Source organism: Mauremys mutica, chromosome 3 (genome assembly GCF_020497125.1).
Source record: "Mauremys mutica isolate MM-2020 ecotype Southern chromosome 3, ASM2049712v1, whole genome shotgun sequence".
Lineage (NCBI taxonomy): Eukaryota > Metazoa > Chordata > Testudines > Geoemydidae > Mauremys > Mauremys mutica.
Genome location: NC_059074.1, coordinates 43,259,958 through 43,278,646, shown reverse-complemented (window position 1 = coordinate 43,278,646; position 18,689 = coordinate 43,259,958). Strand labels below are relative to the sequence as shown.

The window sequence follows — 18,689 nt, the reverse complement described above, 5'->3', positions numbered from 1 at the left end:
ACTATTTTGTCAGGAGTCATACATGAGAAAATACTTAGTTTGAACAGAAAGGAAATATTTGATGCAGATTTGGTTTAAGATTATTGTTGTATGATTTGGGGTGCAATGCTGCTAAAGTAGTTTAAAACCAAGAGTTCTATTCCAGATATCTGCTATATGAAGCTATGATCTATTTGTTGGGGCTGTTAAGAAACAGCATTTCAATTACATTGTATTTTATAATAATAAAATCTGGAAAAAATTTGACTTAAGAACTGGTATTGTTTCATAATTGTACTCTGCTTCTTTATTATTTTAGTTTTCTATAAGTAATATTCGATATTGTGGTAATATATTAGTATCCATATATCTTTTCTCCAATTATTAAAACTACATCCTGAGAAATATTCTGCTATTATTATTTATAAATATATAATTTACAATGATCAAACCTAACTTTTTAAGGCAGAATAGTTGAGAATGAGAATTAAGTACTTTCAGTGCTTCTGTAACTCAAAACTATGCTACGATGAACATGAGTAGTGTGTCTATTTGTTTCTATATACAACAGAAATGATTATCTCCTGCAGAGTCATTATTTCATAATCTAGAATAAGGAGCTTTCTGGCATCCTCCTAAGAATCATTTTTGTCACTTAAATGACTCCAATATACTATTTCCTTTTATTTATTGTAGTGTTTGTTTTTCCAAAGGGAATAATTTTTTATTCATTGAAGCGTATTTATCTTTTAACCGTGTTTATCTCATTGGTGCGTATTATGTATTTTCGTTTGGAAAAGTTTTACCCACTGTACAACAATAACTTGGGCCACAATCCTGAAAACAATAATGTATGTGCTTAACTTCTCACATGTGGGTTGTCCTGTTGAAGCCAATGAGATTATTTATGTTAATTTAAATAAATGTATTGTAGCCTTAAAATCTATGTCTCTATGAATGTGCTAGGAAAGAAATGAAACACCAAAAAATGTTTGTATGCTGCCTTTAGGATCAAGTATATGGAACCACAATGACCAGAGAGCATTTGATACCTGCTAAAAGGAGCAGCAAGAGAGACATACTGCATGTTTGAGCCCCCTTGCTGTGCTCCAGCAAGACTCCTGTCTGTGTGTGTTTATACTGGTAAAAATACACCTGTATAATTGTAGCACTATAACTGAGTACACTAGACAGCACCTTTGAACTTAGTTACATCAATGCCACCTCCCCTGCTCCACTGGGTGATTATGGGTATAACTGAGAACAGTACTTGGTCCAATAAGGCTCTGAGTTATACCTCAGTATGTGCTTGTTTTTTGAGAGTTTTCTGTCTGAACCTTATGATTATTTTAGCATAATTATTTTAGTAATTTTGTTTGTTTATATTTTTTTAATAATTTGGATTGAGGGGTCCAATCTTAGATGAAGACAGTTTCAGGTTATTTTGGGCAGAAGACATGAAATAAAATACCTGCCTGAATTATGCCACTTATGAAGGGGAAAAGAAGAGAGAAAGGTAGACTAAAATATCTCATTTTTCACAATTTGATACTGAATCTCCTCCATTTCACTCTATAAAATATAAAAAACCCAAAATGACCTCTTTTAGCACAGCTAGTGAAACCATATGTTTTGTGTTTTGAACAGGTCCCCGTAATTGTCACTTTATACCCTGCACCTAAATATACTTGGAGAAAAGTCATACCAAAGAATTACATTTGTTTTTCAAAATGTTCTGCAATTTGAATTTTTATTTTGTTGGAATTTCCAAAGATTGTTTCACATTTTATTCAAAATATTTTCAACCAAAATTTGTAGAAATTAAGTTGAAAATATTTTTACTAGAGTACTTGTATAAATTCACTCCATCTATACTATATAAAGCACCTTTCATCCAAATACATTGATTCAGAATTTGTTTAGAGGAAACAGTGCTTCCTCCTGAACACCTCTTCATATAACACGTATCTTTGCCCTATAAGTCTCCTATTTGAGTAATGGAGGGGGACCATTAGCTATAGTAAAATATGACTTTTTTAGTGAAATTGTGAATAGGGAAGAGAAAACTTCCACTTTCTAGAGTATCCTAGTACAAAAGGATTAATGATGCTAGCAGACCTGTACCCTTTAATTCAACAGAGATTTTACATGAACCATTCTTCCAAATCTCAGTCTAGTTCACTTGAACTTTTGGCTTCACTCATTGTAATTGTGCATGCCATAACTACAAAATAGACAGCAATGTTTTTGCTATTGTAGAAGAAAAGGTTATTTTATTTCAATTTGCAGCAGGATTATTTGCCATGCTCAGTAAACATTTGCAAATACAGCTAGACAATTTACAGTATTTCTGTTGCCATAATAGATCATGGCAACCTATTTTGTCAGTAATCCTTTAACTAAAAAGTTCCTAGCAGGCCTTTTCACTAAAGGAAGAACCCATTTACTTTACAAACAAAAATCATACTGTAAACAAAAGGTTACAGTAACTCCTGTTTAGCCCATTATGTCCAGAATCTGTTTACATAAAAGCATCTAATTACTTGACATTTTATATCCAAATATGACCTGAGGACCACTAGGCTGTTTCAACATTAGGCTTTCCTAACATTGCTACCACCATCTGTGTTGGTGGTAAAAATTGTGAGAGCACTGGTATATGCAGGGGTTTCTGGCAGTTGCCAGTGTTTTAAACACAATGGGTGAAATCCTGGCCCCATTGAACTGAATAGGAATTTTGCTATTGATGTCAATGGGGCCCACATTTCATCCTTTGTCTTCTAACTTCCTTAGATCACATCTACACCGTGTGATGTTTAAAACATCTGTGTCTTTCTAGACTAATGCTTCTACCATTGCTTTCATGGGAGGAGTTTAAGTGATGATAGTGTTGGTGTGAATTTTTGGAAAAAAATCTTGTTATAGTCAATTGCAATTCTTGTTATATTGAGTGATTATTTCATGTGCCTAAATAAATATTTATCCTGAAGTCCTTAGTTGGTTGTTTTCCACCTCAATAGCACGTGGTCTAAAAAGCCCTTTGAATAGTTGCAGGTGGTATGAGTTAGTGGTTGAAACATTGAGCTAGAAGTACCTTAGGTACCAGTTTGATGGACATGCTTTTTTAAAAACAAAAACAAAGTCCAACATGCATTTATTCACAGTAAGCAGTTACTTATAAGGCTTGTAAAAATATCTCCTAACTGGAATGAAATTCACTCATATCAGCACGATGATCATCTCACATACATTTATATAATAGATACAATTTTGTTTTATACAGTGTGCACTGGAGAAAGAGCAGAATTAATAACTTAGAGCAGAACATAAACAAAAGCTTAAATCACATTATGTTTTTGTGGAAATCTACAAATTCTTTGATAGCTGGCAGACTTGCTCCCAATTGTGTCATACTTTGAAAGCACATTGTTCTCCTTCCTTTCATACACGACTGAAAAAACAGTTTTTAAATAAGGATGCTACAGACTAAGGCCTTGTATTCAGGGAATGTTTTATCATTTATACTGGTCTAATTATATGGTTACAGTTATACCGGTATGAACACACATACTCATAGACTTTAAGGCCAGAAGGGACCATCATGACCAACTAGTCTAACCTCGTGCAGATTTCAGACCATAGAACTTCGCCCACCCATTCCAGTAATCGATCCATAACCTCTGGCTGAGTTACAGAATTCCTCAACTCATTATTTGAAGACTTCAGGTTACAGAGAATCCACTATTTACTCTGTCTAGGTTAGACCTGGAAGTGACTCATGCTGCAGAGGAAGGCAAAAAGAACCCAGGGTCTTCGCAAATCTGACCTGGGGAAAAATTCCTTCCCCAGGAAGGAATATGGTAGTCAATTGGACCCTGAGATTTGGTCAAGACCCACCAGCCAGACAGCTGGGAAAGAATTCTCTGTTGCAACCATTTAGTGTCCCCTCACAAGCCATTGGGGATATTTGCTACTAGCAGTCACAGATCAGCTACATGACATTGTAGGCAATTACATAATACCATTCCCTCTCCATAAACTTATTAAGTTCAGTCTTGAAGCCAGTTAGGTTTTTTGCCCCTACTGCTTCCATTGGAAGTTTGTTCCAGAACTTCACTCCTCTGAAGGTTAGAAACCTCTGTCTAATTTGGAGCCTAAACTTACTGATGGCCAGAATCTTGCTGATGGTGGTGTTGGGGCATACACACTCACAAAATTGACTGGGCCCTCAGATGTGAACAACTATAGTACCAAAATTCTCTCTGATCCATTTGTGGGTGGCTTAATCATCCCCAGAAGTGAGTTCTTGATGGCAAATCACACTCTGTGCTCTTGTGTTTCTTCTGCTCTTTTCCCCTGCCAGAAAAAAAATGTATATTCTTTTTCTCTGAGAGATGCACTCAATGCTAGCCATGTTTCTTGGAGGGATGTGATATCCACATTTTGTCATTTCAGCTTGTCATTAATCACGTCAGTTTAATGAGCATTGTTGATCTGGTGAAGGTCCTCAGATAATCCAGTTGTCATGGTGCGACCATTCCAGCACCCTATCTTTAAGGGTGTTTTCTTTCTTTTACATGATTTGCCTGGTGCATTGGTTACGGTCCACTTGTCAAGTTATAAAACTCTAAGCTCCAAGCACCCATTGAAGCAGGGAGACTGTGGGAGGATAGCACCCTATTGTCTGGGGGCTGTCCAGTGTTATGAAGGCAATGGTTGTCCAGTTAGATACGATGATCTCTCCTACTGTTGGAGACAGCTTTTGGTGCTCAACTCTACGCCAATGAGTAAGCGCTTAGAACCGGTGACTGCTGCCTCCTGGGTTGTGTCAATGTTTGAGGCGAAGCTGGAGTACTTCTCCAGGGCACAAGCCTGGGCAGATGATATGGAGGCCCTGAGTTGCCCATGCTTCATGATTCCCCTCTCGGCATCACCGGTAAAATCCAGAGGAGAGGAAGAACCAATACATCTAGTACCCAATCTGCTTCAGGAGTTGCCAGAAAGATAATAAAATATTAGTACCGGATTGCCTTTGAGGTTCCACTCCAGATTTTTATCTGAGTTTACTCTCATAGCCTTACATTCTCCCAAATTCACCCAGAAGGCAGTGGGGCTTTTCTGTCAGGGGTTGCTCCCTTAGCCTTACACTCTCTTGGGCTACCCACAAGGCAGTAGGTTTGATAAGCTGCAGGTAGTACAATCTACTTTCATTATGGTAGCAGACATAGCCTGACCTGATTAATGAAAATATTGGTACGGACGCAGGCCATCAAAAGCCTGCCTGTTATGACCCAACTCAATGATGAACTGACTGTCGAGGAGCTTAGCCTTGCCATAGATGGCATCCCCAATGGAAAGGCCCCCAGAAAAGACTGCATACCATCTGAGGTCATAAAATGAGGAAAACCTTCATGAGTTGCTCTGCCTCTCCTGGAAAAAAGGCGAAGTACCACAAGAAATGAGAGATGCCAACATGATCACTCTCTATAAAAACAAGGGTGACAGGAGTGACTGTAACAACAATCATGGCATTTCCCTTCTTAGTATTATGGGAAAAGCCTTTGCCCAAGTTGTCCTGAATAGACTTCAGACCCTTGCAGACAGAATCTACCCTGAATCATAGTGCAGTTTCAGAGCTGAAAGGTCTACTATCAATATGATCTTCTCACTGAGACAACTACAAGAGACGTGCATAGAACAAAAAAAGCCCCCCTACATAACCTTCATTGATCTCACAAAGGCTTTTGACTTTGTCAGTAGAAGACTATTCACACTTGTTGAAAAGATTGGATGTCCTTCCAAGCTCTTAAGCATGATTTGATCCTTCCATGAAAACATGTACAGCCCAGTTCAATACAATGACTCAGTTTCTGAGGCTTTCCAGATTCATAGTGGAGTTAAGCAAGGTTGTGTACTTGCCCCCTCTCTGTTTGGGATCTTCCCTGCTACTGAAACAAGCTTTTGGTTCCTCAACTGAGGGAATCTACTTGCACACAAGATTGGATGGAAAGCTGTTCAATCGTGCAAGACTCAGATCTAAAACCAAGACTCGGGAGGCCTTTATCCAACATCTCCTCTTTACTGTTGACGCAGCATTAACAATCCACACAGAAGCTCATCTTCAAAGCCTAGTGGACAGTTGGATATGCACGAATGGGAAGATCACACTCAAGACCTCAGCCTTTGGAAACAAGAGCTTTAGCAAATGTCTCCGGAGTTACGAGAGGAAGCAGTCCAGTTTAGCAGAGGAGAAAGGAGCTCTCAGAAGGAAGAGCCCAAAGGGTCACCTTTAAATGTGACAGATGCGTCAGAGATTGTCTCTCTTGAGGGGGGTCTCTTCAGCCACATTCATGGTTGCCATAAAATCAACTGAGTAAATTCTTTACCTCTCCAGGGAGCACACTCATGATCCCTTGAGACTAAAGGATGCCTACTACTACTAAGGTAGTGTCTCCTAGGATTTGCCTTGCACTTATAGAGTGAAACCTCTGCCTTGATTTACCATGAGTGACAACTCAAATGTGTGTTTAAAATCCATATTCTGTTAGTGATTGATAATAATGCAGTGTTTTTCAAACAAAAAGTTTTTATTTTTTTAATGCTGTTTGGACAGATATCTTTTTTTTTTAAGTTTAACCATATATTCCTGTCTTGTAAAAATAAAAAAAGAACAGGAAATGAAATGCTGGGAATGATGTACTTTTTAATGAGCTTTCAACTTTTTAACAGAAAACTGCCCAAAGGACTCTGACACAGTCTTCACTTCTTTGTCCTCATGGGTTTGAATCTACTCAGAGTGAGATTCCAGAATCATCAGGGCAGACTTAACCATTCTTCTGCCTTTCTCAATAAACTAAATTGAGAGTGCCAGAACTCATTTCCCATGTAATCTTTGACAGCTGTCATTGTGAGAAAGCAATCTCTTTCTACTCTCTTGCCTTGATTTACACCTGGGTCTCCAGGGTGAAGGGCAATCAGGGAATCTTCTGGTTTAGTTCTATGTGCCAACCAGCTCAAATTCTTTCCTAAAGCATCCCTTACTGCAGTCCTTGTTAGTCACACTAAATTCATATATATCTTTTTAAAAACATAGGTTCATTTAAATGACATTGAAGGGTAAATTTTACAATACTTTTCCATTGTACAGGATATCCTTTTTTGCATAAACTTTTGATAAGAATTCATGCATGATGCAGCAATTTTGGTGCACAGACCACAAGCATAAATTATATATTCAGCAAGTATCCTGCATTTTACACATCACTGAGTTGGCTAGATAGATGCTGCTGATATAAGAATGAGAACACTATATCACACAGACAAAATGATTCTTTGGGAATTTAATATATCCTTTAAATATGCCATGTTTCCAGTCTTCCCAGAGAATTAAGTGTTTCTATTCTCCCTACTCTGTTTCAGAGATAATTCAGTTAAAATTGCTTTTGAATAGCTGTAGGGCAACATATCATCTTGAAACAATAGTCTTTCTGCTTAATTTCCTATTATTGGCTTGGCAGGAGATAGCTTGGCAGGAATAGCTGTTAACCCAAAGCTCAAACTTCAGAAAATTCAGAATATTTTATTTTTGCAATCTGAATTGTGTGGAAAATGAAATAGAAAGCATGTAGTTATGACAAATGGTTAGTACAGCAACAGATCCAGTACAAGAGTTGAGCAAACAGTTAGTGATGGAAGAGTTTTGAGACAAAATTTGCCTTTGTCAGCTCACACAACTTTCAAGAAATTGGAGCAATTTTCAAAATGTTTCAATATCTTTTTTTATTCTTTGGATGATTATGGATAATGGTGATGCCCCTTTCAGTAAAGAGAAGGAGAGCCATAGACAGGGTAAACAATTCTTCTGGAGTTTAGAGTATTAGGAGTAAGATGGCCAATCGTGTTATCTGGATTGTAAACCTGGTGCTGATGCTGATTTACTGTGTTATTGTATGAAATTATTCTTCTAATTACCTTGAACCTAAGTTCACCTATGTGTAAAATGCTGATAGAAATATTAATCTACTTCATAACTGTATGTTTGTAAAGTGATATATTTCTGCAAACTAGGATCAGGATGTTTATCTGCAACTGATTCACCATTGCAACCTTTCACCAGTTCATAATATATTCTTTTTTCAACATGCATACTAGTATATAATGAGGTTCCTATTGTTAGTACACACATAAGGGATAACCTATCCTACAGTCCTTATTTTTAAGGGAGTTAACAAGCCTGCACACAGAGTTAAAGTACATGCATAAGTGTTCTCAGGATTGGAACCCAAGATAATCCTATTGGATCAACAAGGGGAATCTGTTCTGTTTCACTTCAGCCAGTGAAATTGATGAAAACACATGTACCACAAACATCACTTTTTCTTAGAAGTGCTGCTGTTTCAAGTGTTGGTAGTTGTGATCAAACCGAAATTAGGGCTCAATCCTGCAGATACTTAAGCATTCAAGTAATTTCACTCATGAGTAGTCCATGTTATGAGTTTTACAAGTTAAATGAGACTCCTCATGACAGCAAAGGCAGGCATGTACTGAAATTATTCTAAGATTGGGTCCTTATGTTCCATACCACATAAAAGTTTAGCAAAGCATAAAATTCTGCTTTAAATGTTTTTTTTTATAAAGCAGTGAGTATTATTACTATTATTATTATTTTATTTATTTACCATTTATACTGAAGTAGACCTAGCAGCCAGCTAGGTCGGGGCTGTATTGTGCTTGGTGCTGTACAAACATAGAAAATGAGAATCCTTGCTCCAAGAAGATGACTCTTCCAAAATGTGTACATATATAATAGTTGAAGTTTTAAAACATACAATAAAAATAAATCTTTATTTGTGTTATGGCAAAAATAAGCATTAGTCTGCACATACATGTTTTTTTTGCAATAAAAGAGCACCATACATTCTACAGATCCTCTTTTATATCTACTCTGTCAGATTTTAAACAAATATTTTTTATAAATCTTCTGCTTTAAAAAAGTTCACATCATCCTAACCAGAAAAGTAACACATTTTATGTTTGGTTTCAATCTGATTTTCACAGGAGTTGTCAAGAATATTTTCCTTTCATTTGGGTACAGTTTGCAAGATATTGGGTATAAACGTCGCTATGCTAGTTTCGTACCTTTAATATGTTTTATTCAAAATCTTGTTTTGAGGGATTCTTAAGCACTATATGTTAAGTCAGCTTGGGGACAGAGGATGTTCTTTCTTTCATTCTTTTGTTCTTTCTTTTGTTTATTTATAAATTACTGCTATTTGCAAGTCTACAATTGATATTTTTGTCAAAATAGCACTGCTTTTGGTAATTAGTCTAAATCTTTGGTCAAACTTAATTTACCAAATGTTTTATTTTGTAACCTTTAAGGGTGGAAAAAATCATCAAAACATAATATTTTCATTTTCTTTTTAGTTGTATGTGCTTTGTAATGACTTTTGTATTGTATGTTGGGCATGCAGTATAGAGATTTTTCCTACTTTATTACCACATTAGTGAATCATTGTGAATGATTTCCCTGGTGCCCCAACAGAATGGAGCAGTTTTGTACTACTCCATCAGTGGAAAGCTGTCCAATAGGCCAGTAGAGTCCAGTCATTGGAGGAGTCCCAGAATATAGAGTCCTTGGGTAGTACTGAACCAGCATAGTAATTCTCTATAATTCCCAGGCTGAGAAGTGGTGAAAGAAAGCTATGGTGCGGGCATAACTAGGCTGCTTTCAGGACCTAGGATTGGTAAAGGTAGTTTAAAGTCTTCCTGTTAACTCCCCAGTTGGAAATTCACAATCTTTATGGAGTTACGGTTGTACATGCGTATGTGTTAGTAACTTTAAAGCCAACTAGTATTGAAAGAATAATGAAAACAACCAAAAAAAACCACAACCCACCCTAAACAATCTCCCCCCAAGACACCATGCACAAATATATATAATAAATAATAATAATAATAAAAAACAAAGATTGACCATAACATACTGACTTCTCACAGTTTATTCTTTTTTAAATAAGTTGAAATTGTGTAGAATGGCATGGAAATACCTGCTGATTTTTGTTAGACTGGATACAGTGAAACACTGACATTGTAAAGTACAAAGCACAAAACTGCAACTTATGTATATAAGCTGATGAAACATCTTGTATTTTCTGTCCACTAGAGTGCAGATAATTTGTTTCCAGTAAAGTTTAAAAACAAAACAAAAAACAAACAAAAAAAATAAGATCCTTGTCAGCTGGAGTGAAAATTCAGTATAGTGTTCATTAACACAAAGGTGAAATATGATGGTATAAATGGGATGAAGAAAGCTATAGCAGCAATATAAGATTTTTCCTTTTACAGTCTGTGTGCCTAGCAAAGAGCATAAAACAGAATCCTATTTCAAGGCCTGATACAGTGCAGTATTTGTTCCTCACTGGTACTTAAGGAGCTGTAATCCAGCTGTAATAAGGGAGTACAGGAAATATTTAGAGTGCTGTGATTGATTTTGGTTTCCATCCTAATTTTGGAAGCAATATCAGACTGATAGTAACTTGAAAAAATGAATGAGGAAACAACTGCATTTTTTCAACATTATTAAAACTTGAATAGCCCTTCTCTCAAGGTGTGGCTCAAGCTTCCTTCTTGGTGCTTGCTTCTTGGAGAGGGCTACGCCTATATCCTAAGGGTATGCCGGACATGGCACTCACAGTGAAACCTCTTGTGATGAGCATCTGGAGTTCTAGAGAGGAGGCTTCAGGGAGAAAAACAGCAACTGAGTAGCAAATCAAGGGAGGCTAAAGATGCAAATAGTAGAGAGGGGAGACTGCTGAGAATGAAATGAAGGGAACACAGATATGGCAAGAAACTGAGTTTAACTGGCAGACAAGTTATATGAATTTTGTGATTTTGCATGGGAGAAAAGAGTAAGGCCCAATCTATGTGGAATCCCAGTTTCCTCTGAAGTCAATGGGGCTCTGCACATGCACAGGTATCTGCCCGCACAGAGCCCATTGCAGAATGAGGCCATAGACATTTCATAACATTAAAACTACGATTTAAAAAAGAGAGAGATCAGTAAAAAAAAAAAAGTATAATTCTGTTATTGTCAATATTAATGAAGTATTAGAATACTGCAGGTTCCTTACTGTCCAGTTACTTCCCTTCCTCACTAAATAAAATTCCTTCAGAGAGAATACTCATGAGTGAACATTTGCAGAGACTGATTGGTTCTGTTGTGTCTGATAATAAATATATTAATGTTTTTCCTCTTTAGTAATCTCTATGATAGAATTTCACTTTTTAAAAAATGGTTTGATAATAAGAAGTCCTCTTGGTGTGTATTCACAATTGCACATTAGTAAAATGCAAAAACGTACTTCTAGAAATCACTGTGCAATTTGTTCTACTCCACATATACCTCTACCCCGATATAATGCGACCTGATATAACAAGAATTTGGATATAAGGCGATAAAGCAGCGCTCCGGGGGGGCGGGGCTGTGCACTCCGGTGGATCAAAGCAAGTTCGATATAACGCAGTTTCACCTATAACACGGTAAGACTTTTTGGCTCCCGAGGACAGTGTAATATCGAGGTAGAGGTGTATACCAAAACAGTGGGTTATTTTACATGTAGAATAAATTGATTTTCTAAAACTTTTTCTGTCCTTGTTTACATCTGTGGTGAAGAGATGAGAGGAGCAGAGGATAGCATTTACAACAGCTTTTCACCACACTGGTGGTGTACAGTGCCAGAAGAATAAACATCACTGTCAAGATTTTACCATGGAGATTTCAGTCTCAGCATCACGATCTTGCTTCTACCAATGGAAAAGAGCCTCTGCTATATGTACAAAAGGAGGATTAGCTCAAAGAATAAGGATTGGGGATATAAATTTTAAAAAGAGAGACGTGTGACAAGGACATAATTGGTTAAGCTTGCTGAAAGCTGTGTGAAATACAGCTGCCTTATGGTGTGTCATCTCCCACATAAAGTGCTGCATCTCCCAATAATGATATATTTTTCCTTCTATGTGTTAATAGTGAGAAATGTATTTTCTTTTTATTATTATAGGCTGTTTGTGCACACATTACAGGAAACTCAAAATGAGAAAAAGTTTCTGGGCTGTTTAAACTGAAGTGCAAGTTTTAGAAATAGTTAGATTTGATTGATTTCATATTAAAACAACATACTCAGGGCCAGATTGTGCTCAGCCCTGTGCCAGGTGCTTAAGCAAGGAGAGGAAGCAAGGAGCCTTTACACTCCATGGTCCCATGCACAGTGGATAAGCACTATTACAATCTTAGTCCTAAAGGAGCAGAAGAATGTGCAGAGCTTGTGACTACAGTGGCACTTGTTACTCCAGCAGAAAGGGTTGAAGGAGTTGCGATCCTCTCTCCACCACACTAGCAAGCATATGTTGCATCCTTCCACACATAGTGTAGTAACACCCATAATATTCTGTGAGAGCCGTGCCACTGGGAAGCCTTTGCAGAGCTTTAGGGGGCACAGAGCTACTGGGGAGGCACAAGTAGCTGTGAAAATGGCCTTGCATTGTCTCAGTTCTTTGTCAATAAAGATTGTGCTGCAGTCCCCACAGATGAATTATAGGTGGTTTACTGGCTAAGAACCACACTTGCAGCTGGAGAAACAACAGTGTTTTGAGTAGCTGTGGAGCTAGAACCTGCAGCCTCACTGGTGGAAGGGGCAGATATGGGGAACCCTTAGGCCACCGCCAGCTTTTCTATGAACTGATAGGAGAATTGGAGCTCAGCAGTTTATGCTAAGTCAATGCAGAGTAGCCAGTGTTTGAAAATTGTTTTCATTCTCAGTTCTCCAAGGGTTTCAGCAAAGTTAGCTCCTCCATTGAGATGCTCCTCTTGTGACCAGAAGCAATGATTGTAGTGCAGCTACAGATAGAAATTAGAAAGGAACTTGCAGCAGCCATAGAGCTCCATATGATCACCAGAGCCTCAAATTAGTCAGGGGAGTCCAAAAATTTGTCAGGACACGTACATTCTTCACGTGTCTGAAAGGCCAGCCCTGACAGACTCTTATAGGGGCTAGATTTTTTTATTTTTTTTTTACTCTTTGGATGGTATCTTCGTATCAAAAAGCACTAGGCAGTTTGAAAAAAACCTAATATGTAAGGAGTCCTAAAATCAAGCCAAAATCATAGGTCCATGACCACAGATCCTGCTCATGAGCCGTTAGTGAAGTAATGTGGAGTATTCTCTCTTGATCTGTATTCATGACATTGTGTTTACAAATTAGTGACAAACACATGTTTGTCTTGTAGTGGTGAACTGTTCTGATCCAGGCTTTGTGGAAAATGCTATTCGTCATGGGCAGCAGAATTACCCTGAAAGTTTCAAGTATGGAATCAGCGTGGTGTACCATTGTAAGAAAGGATTTTACATCTTGGGCTCATCTGCTTTGACCTGTAAGGCTAATGGCTTGTGGGATAGGTCACTACCCAAATGTTTGCGTAAGTATTCATTAAATTGAATTGACATGCACCTCTGTCAGAAAGGGCAGAAATATCAGCTAATGCCTAACCATGTGTATTTGGGAACTTTTCTTGGACTGAACTGTGCCATTTATTGAGACTCCACTAAAACCAAGATGGCTCACAACCCTTACTTGTAAAATGTAAATGTATTTTAGATCATATAATTTTAAATGCTGTCAGTCAATTTAAAAAAGACAATTTTGCCTTTTGTTGTCCTTTTGATATCCAGAAATACCCAGAGAAAATTTAAATTATTATATTTGTATTACATGTTATTTTGGTTAATAATTTAAAACCATTAATGCTCATCTGAGAGCTAGGATTTTCTTTTTTAATGAAGAACCATCTGAGTCGTTATTATCTGCTAGTGCACATGTGGAAGGAGATAAAGGGGCAGCTTTGCACAGGATAATTTGTTTAGGAGGGAGATTCTGATAACCCCATTTCATTTATTTATTTTCAGAAAGATTTCTGGTGAGTTCTGCTGGTTTTTATGATCATCTTAGTGAGTTTCATATCTCTAGAAATGAACAATTTAACTAGCTTTCATTTTCCCTTTGATTGGTCTCCATTCACTTTCTGACATCAGGTTTCTGAATTACTGTGACATTTAGGGAAATATGAACAGCTCACAAAAATATTTTAATTTCCATGCTCATTAAATGATTTCATTGTTTTTGCTGGTGATATATTCCATGGTTTACTTCCTGGTTTATTGTATTAGCACACACCTTAATCAGATTGAACCAGATTAGCAGTCTTGTCCTGTAAAACCTGTGATTTCTTTTCTTTTCTTTTCTTTTGTCTGTCTGTCTCATTCCACATACCTTCCATAACCAATATTTCTGCAGTGAAGCACTCTGGGCTTGATTTTCAGAAGTACAGAGCACTCATATTTCCAGTGCAAGTAGATACGAGCTGAGGGTGCTCAGTAACTCTGAAAATCAGGTTCATTGAGATTATCAATATTAAAGAAAAGTATAGATAATGTATGTTTAGACACAGTTTAAAAATAAACCACTGGCAAGAATACTTTATACACCCAAGCACACATTCACACATTTATTCACAACATAATGAAAATTATATATGGACCTTTGTGGCACCTACCCCACTTCTCTCTATCATTCCCCCTGATTCACTAAAATGAAGACACCAGGGAAATTCCACAGACCAGGATAAATTTTGTTCTCTGTGTAATGAACAGCAGAAATTGGCACTGGTTTACTGCCTCTGTTGCACTATAATTCAAATCTATCCATTTTATTTTCCTGACATACACAAATCCTTTTAACTGTCGATAGGACAAATCTCACATTCCTTTCCCAATTGAATTAGAGTTTTTCAGTGGGGACTATAAGATTTGGCTCGTTGATATTTGAATTCATAAGCAGATTTCCAAATACCATGAGAGACTTTAATTCCTCAAAGGAATCAGACATTGTTCTGCTCTCTTACTCCAAGTATCAAACTTTTTTTAAAAAGTGCTTGGATCGGGTTATAAATACCTAACCCAATATAGAAACTTTTTTGTTAAAAATTCTCAGTTTAGCAGTAAAAATAGAAAGAGACTATTACTTTCAGTGTAAAACAGTACTTGTGTATTATTTTTTAATTATATTTAATTTTTCCTTTACATCATGGCCATCACATGCTGTTTGATGAAAGTAGCCTTTCTTTCTTTTCCCAAGTTCCCCACAAACAGATCAGAGATGTTACAACTTTGCTCATGATTCAACATTGTTTGATTAAATTAAATATATATATAAAATTTGAATTTTGTGACCTTTTTACATACATTATGTAGAATTCTTTTCCCTTCACTTCTTTTCCCTGATGGAAGACCTAACCATTAAAAAAAATGTTTGGCTATGAATTTCTTTTAATAATGAGATTAATTTTGTTTCTTGATTAAACAAATCTCAACTCTTACACGTGTACAAACAAAACTTTGCCTGTATGATTTTTTTTTCAAAACCCAAAATAAATAAATATGTGCAATTCATAATTCACTAAAATGATCATAAATATATTTCCTATCATTCACTGCCTTCTACGAATTTCTCTGATAAAATTTCAGGCTTAATTATTCATATTTTTGTACTTTTTGTATCTATCCTCTACTTATTTATTAAGATTCTCCCCATCATTGTAATATCTGATTCTAAAAATAGAAATAAATGTTAAAAATCTCACTGACTCGTTTTTCTGGCTGTGGCTGATACAGTGTATCTAGTTTATAAGATTTTGTAAGGGTAGGTGGGGGACTTGTTGGATGTGGCAGAAATCATTTAGGGAAAGATAAGTCAAATAAATGAGTTTAGAGTGTAGTTCTTGATCTTAACCTTAACAAAGACGAATAAATCATTCACAGCAACAACAGAACTAAACATATGATACATGAGCAACCCAACTATGTTTATTTTGGGTAGAGCTGACTTCATATTTAGAAGTCTGTCACAGATGTTTGTGTGATTTGAAAATGAACAGCCATGTGATATTAATGTTTTTCTTTCCTCTTTGTAGCCATTTCTTGTGGACATCCTGGAGTTCCTGCCAATGCAGTTCTTTCAGGAGACAAATTCACATATGGATCTACAGTTCACTATTCTTGCACAGCAAGTCGAACTCTCATAGGAAATTCTACTAGAGTGTGCCAAGAAGATAGCCACTGGAGTGGAACTCTCCCTCACTGTTCAGGTAGTTGTATGTACCATCATGTGAATGTGACCTTGTAATTAAAATAATTAAAACTGTACCCAAATAGCAATTTTTTTAACTCCAGTCAAATAAATTTTTTGTTCCAGCTTTATTTTATTTCCTCCAGTACGGACTTGTTTCAGTTGCAGCTCTTTATTCAAACATCCTGATACATTTACCCTTAGTCACTTAATCACTATGTAGGTAGCCTTCTTCTCTGTACTATGTTCAGTACAATGCTACATAAAATGACATCATGAAACAGTATTTACCCACTTGCACAGTTCTGCTTTGCATTTGCACATATGCTCATTTTTATTTATACACAATTTTTTGTGAACATTAAGGCTACCACACACACAACGTACCTGACACAAAACCAAACCAGCAAGGATATTAAATGGTAAACCACATACGGTTACATACCCTCTGCTCTTCCAGTGTCTGTGCTGTGCGATTTTTTCCCAGCCAGAACTGGGTCTTTTATAGCCCCGCTATGCTGTTTGGGCCATTTTATTTGATGTAAAAAGGCCAGACCTGTGGTGAAAAGATGACATTCTGATTACATTGGTAGGAAGTTTCAGTTTCTATACCTTCAGGGCCTTGCAATACTGGACCTCAAAATCATAACATTTTTATGGATTCATAGATTCTAAGGTCAGAAGGGACCATTATAATCATCGTCTGATTTTTTAAAAAATCTAGTCTAATTAAAAAATTGTTACTGAGGTTGAATTGTGTTTTCTATCTTAATACTTGAGACAGGTGAAGTTTTTGATGGAAGAATTCCATATTTGGAGAAGAAGGAGAATATGTATCTATAGTTGCTTGATTTAAAAACAAAATAAAAAATACATACACTGTCTATATATTCTGAGTTGTACCAGAAGCCCTCTGCATTAATAAGCAGTATATGGGATTTACACTCATCATTTTAATTAAAGCAGGATTGTTATAAATTAATAACAGCAGACATGTAGAACAATAAAACTGAGCAAATATAAAAAGTTATACATGCTAAAGAAATAATTGATCACACAAGATAGAATGTTTTCAATAGCAATATTTGTCTTGTATCACTCATTTTTTATCACTTTGTGAGCTTGAATTAAATCTTATCAGATTCAGATATAGACATAAAAGTTACTTTTTTACTTTCAATCTCCCGGAAGCAAACTGATTAATTAAAACAGAAACAATTCAGCTAGTAGTGTAACTCTTACTATAAATATAGTTAAATATAACTTGTCTGCCAGTAATTCTACTGCATTATGTTTTACAGGAAATAGTCCTGGATATTGTGATGATCCAGGTGTACCACCTCATGGGTCGAGACTCGGGGATGAATTCAAAATAAAAAGTCTACTACGTTTCTCTTGTGAAATGGGTTATCAGCTGAGAGGATCTGCAGAACGCACATGCTTGCTTAATGGTTCTTGGTCTGGTTTACAGCCTGTTTGTGATGGTAAGTAGTGGCAGTTGCAAAAATTTATTACAACATTGAATGCCTTATTGCTAAATGATGATTTTTCCTTTAAAAAAAAATCTTACACCAATAATGTACCTTTAAATTACTCTGGAGAAATTTGATAAAAAGCAGCTGGCATGCCATTACACTTTTGTTTAAACACCAAAAACCTACCAAACTGCCAAGCCTGCAGAGAGCTTAATTCACTAGGGATTTATACACCAACTCTCTACTGAAAACTGCCTTACAAATATCAGCCCAAACAGAGGCAGCAAGGTCTTTTTTGTTCTCAGGGTAGACAGCTGTAGAGTATCTCCCTAAAAATGATTGCAATACTCAAAGGAACCCATCATCCACCTCCTCCATTGCCCATACCACCCCATCTACCAGGTAGTAGATTTGACAGGAATGTCAAGAGACACATCAGAATTCATCAGGAGCCAATAACCATCTTTGGGAGCCACTTTGCCCCATTCCAACAGGTTTAGTTTGATATCACCTTAGACAAATGGATGTAGAACACAGCTATCCCCTTCATTACCACACCCTTTCCATCCCATTCCTCTTCAGGGGTCATTTCATGAGAGCCTATTACAAAAAAGTGGGCTCATTTCTCCATCTAGAAGCAACAGAAGAGGCTTCTACTCATGATATTTCCTTAACCTGAATTAAAAAGGAGTTATTTGTGCTATTCTAGACTGAAGAGACTGAACAAACACCTATGCCAACCTCAGATTCAGGATGGTAATGCTTTTCTCCATCATTCCAGTTCTTCATGTTCATAACTCTCTACTTGCAAGATTCATGCTTTCATATAGCCATCTACCCAGCCCACAGGAAATATTTGAGATTCATGGTAAAACCAAATCATTACCAGTATAAGGTATTTCCATTTGGACTGTCCACCAAGAGTCTTCACAAAATGCCTAGTGGTGTTAGTATCCCTCCTGAGAAGACCGGGCACGCACTGTATCCCTGCTTGGATGTCTGGCTGATCACAGGCAAAATATAGAGTGAGAAAACAGCAAGCCTGGAATGTACTCTC

The 18,689-nt window shown here is 36.8% G+C and overlaps 1 protein-coding gene across 1 annotated transcript in view; it reads left to right on the top strand.

Annotated features, from left to right (window-relative positions):
* CSMD1 (CUB and Sushi multiple domains 1) overlaps positions 1 to 18,689 on the top strand; it is a 1,651,174-nt gene that overhangs the window by 1,574,330 nt on the left and 58,155 nt on the right. Inside the window, exons 56-58 of the mRNA XM_045010124.1 lie at positions 13,264 to 13,452; positions 16,003 to 16,176; positions 17,459 to 17,641. Of these exons, the coding sequence (XP_044866059.1) occupies positions 13,264 to 13,452; positions 16,003 to 16,176; positions 17,459 to 17,641 (546 nt within the window). The remainder of the gene's footprint in view (positions 1 to 13,263; positions 13,453 to 16,002; positions 16,177 to 17,458; positions 17,642 to 18,689) is intronic.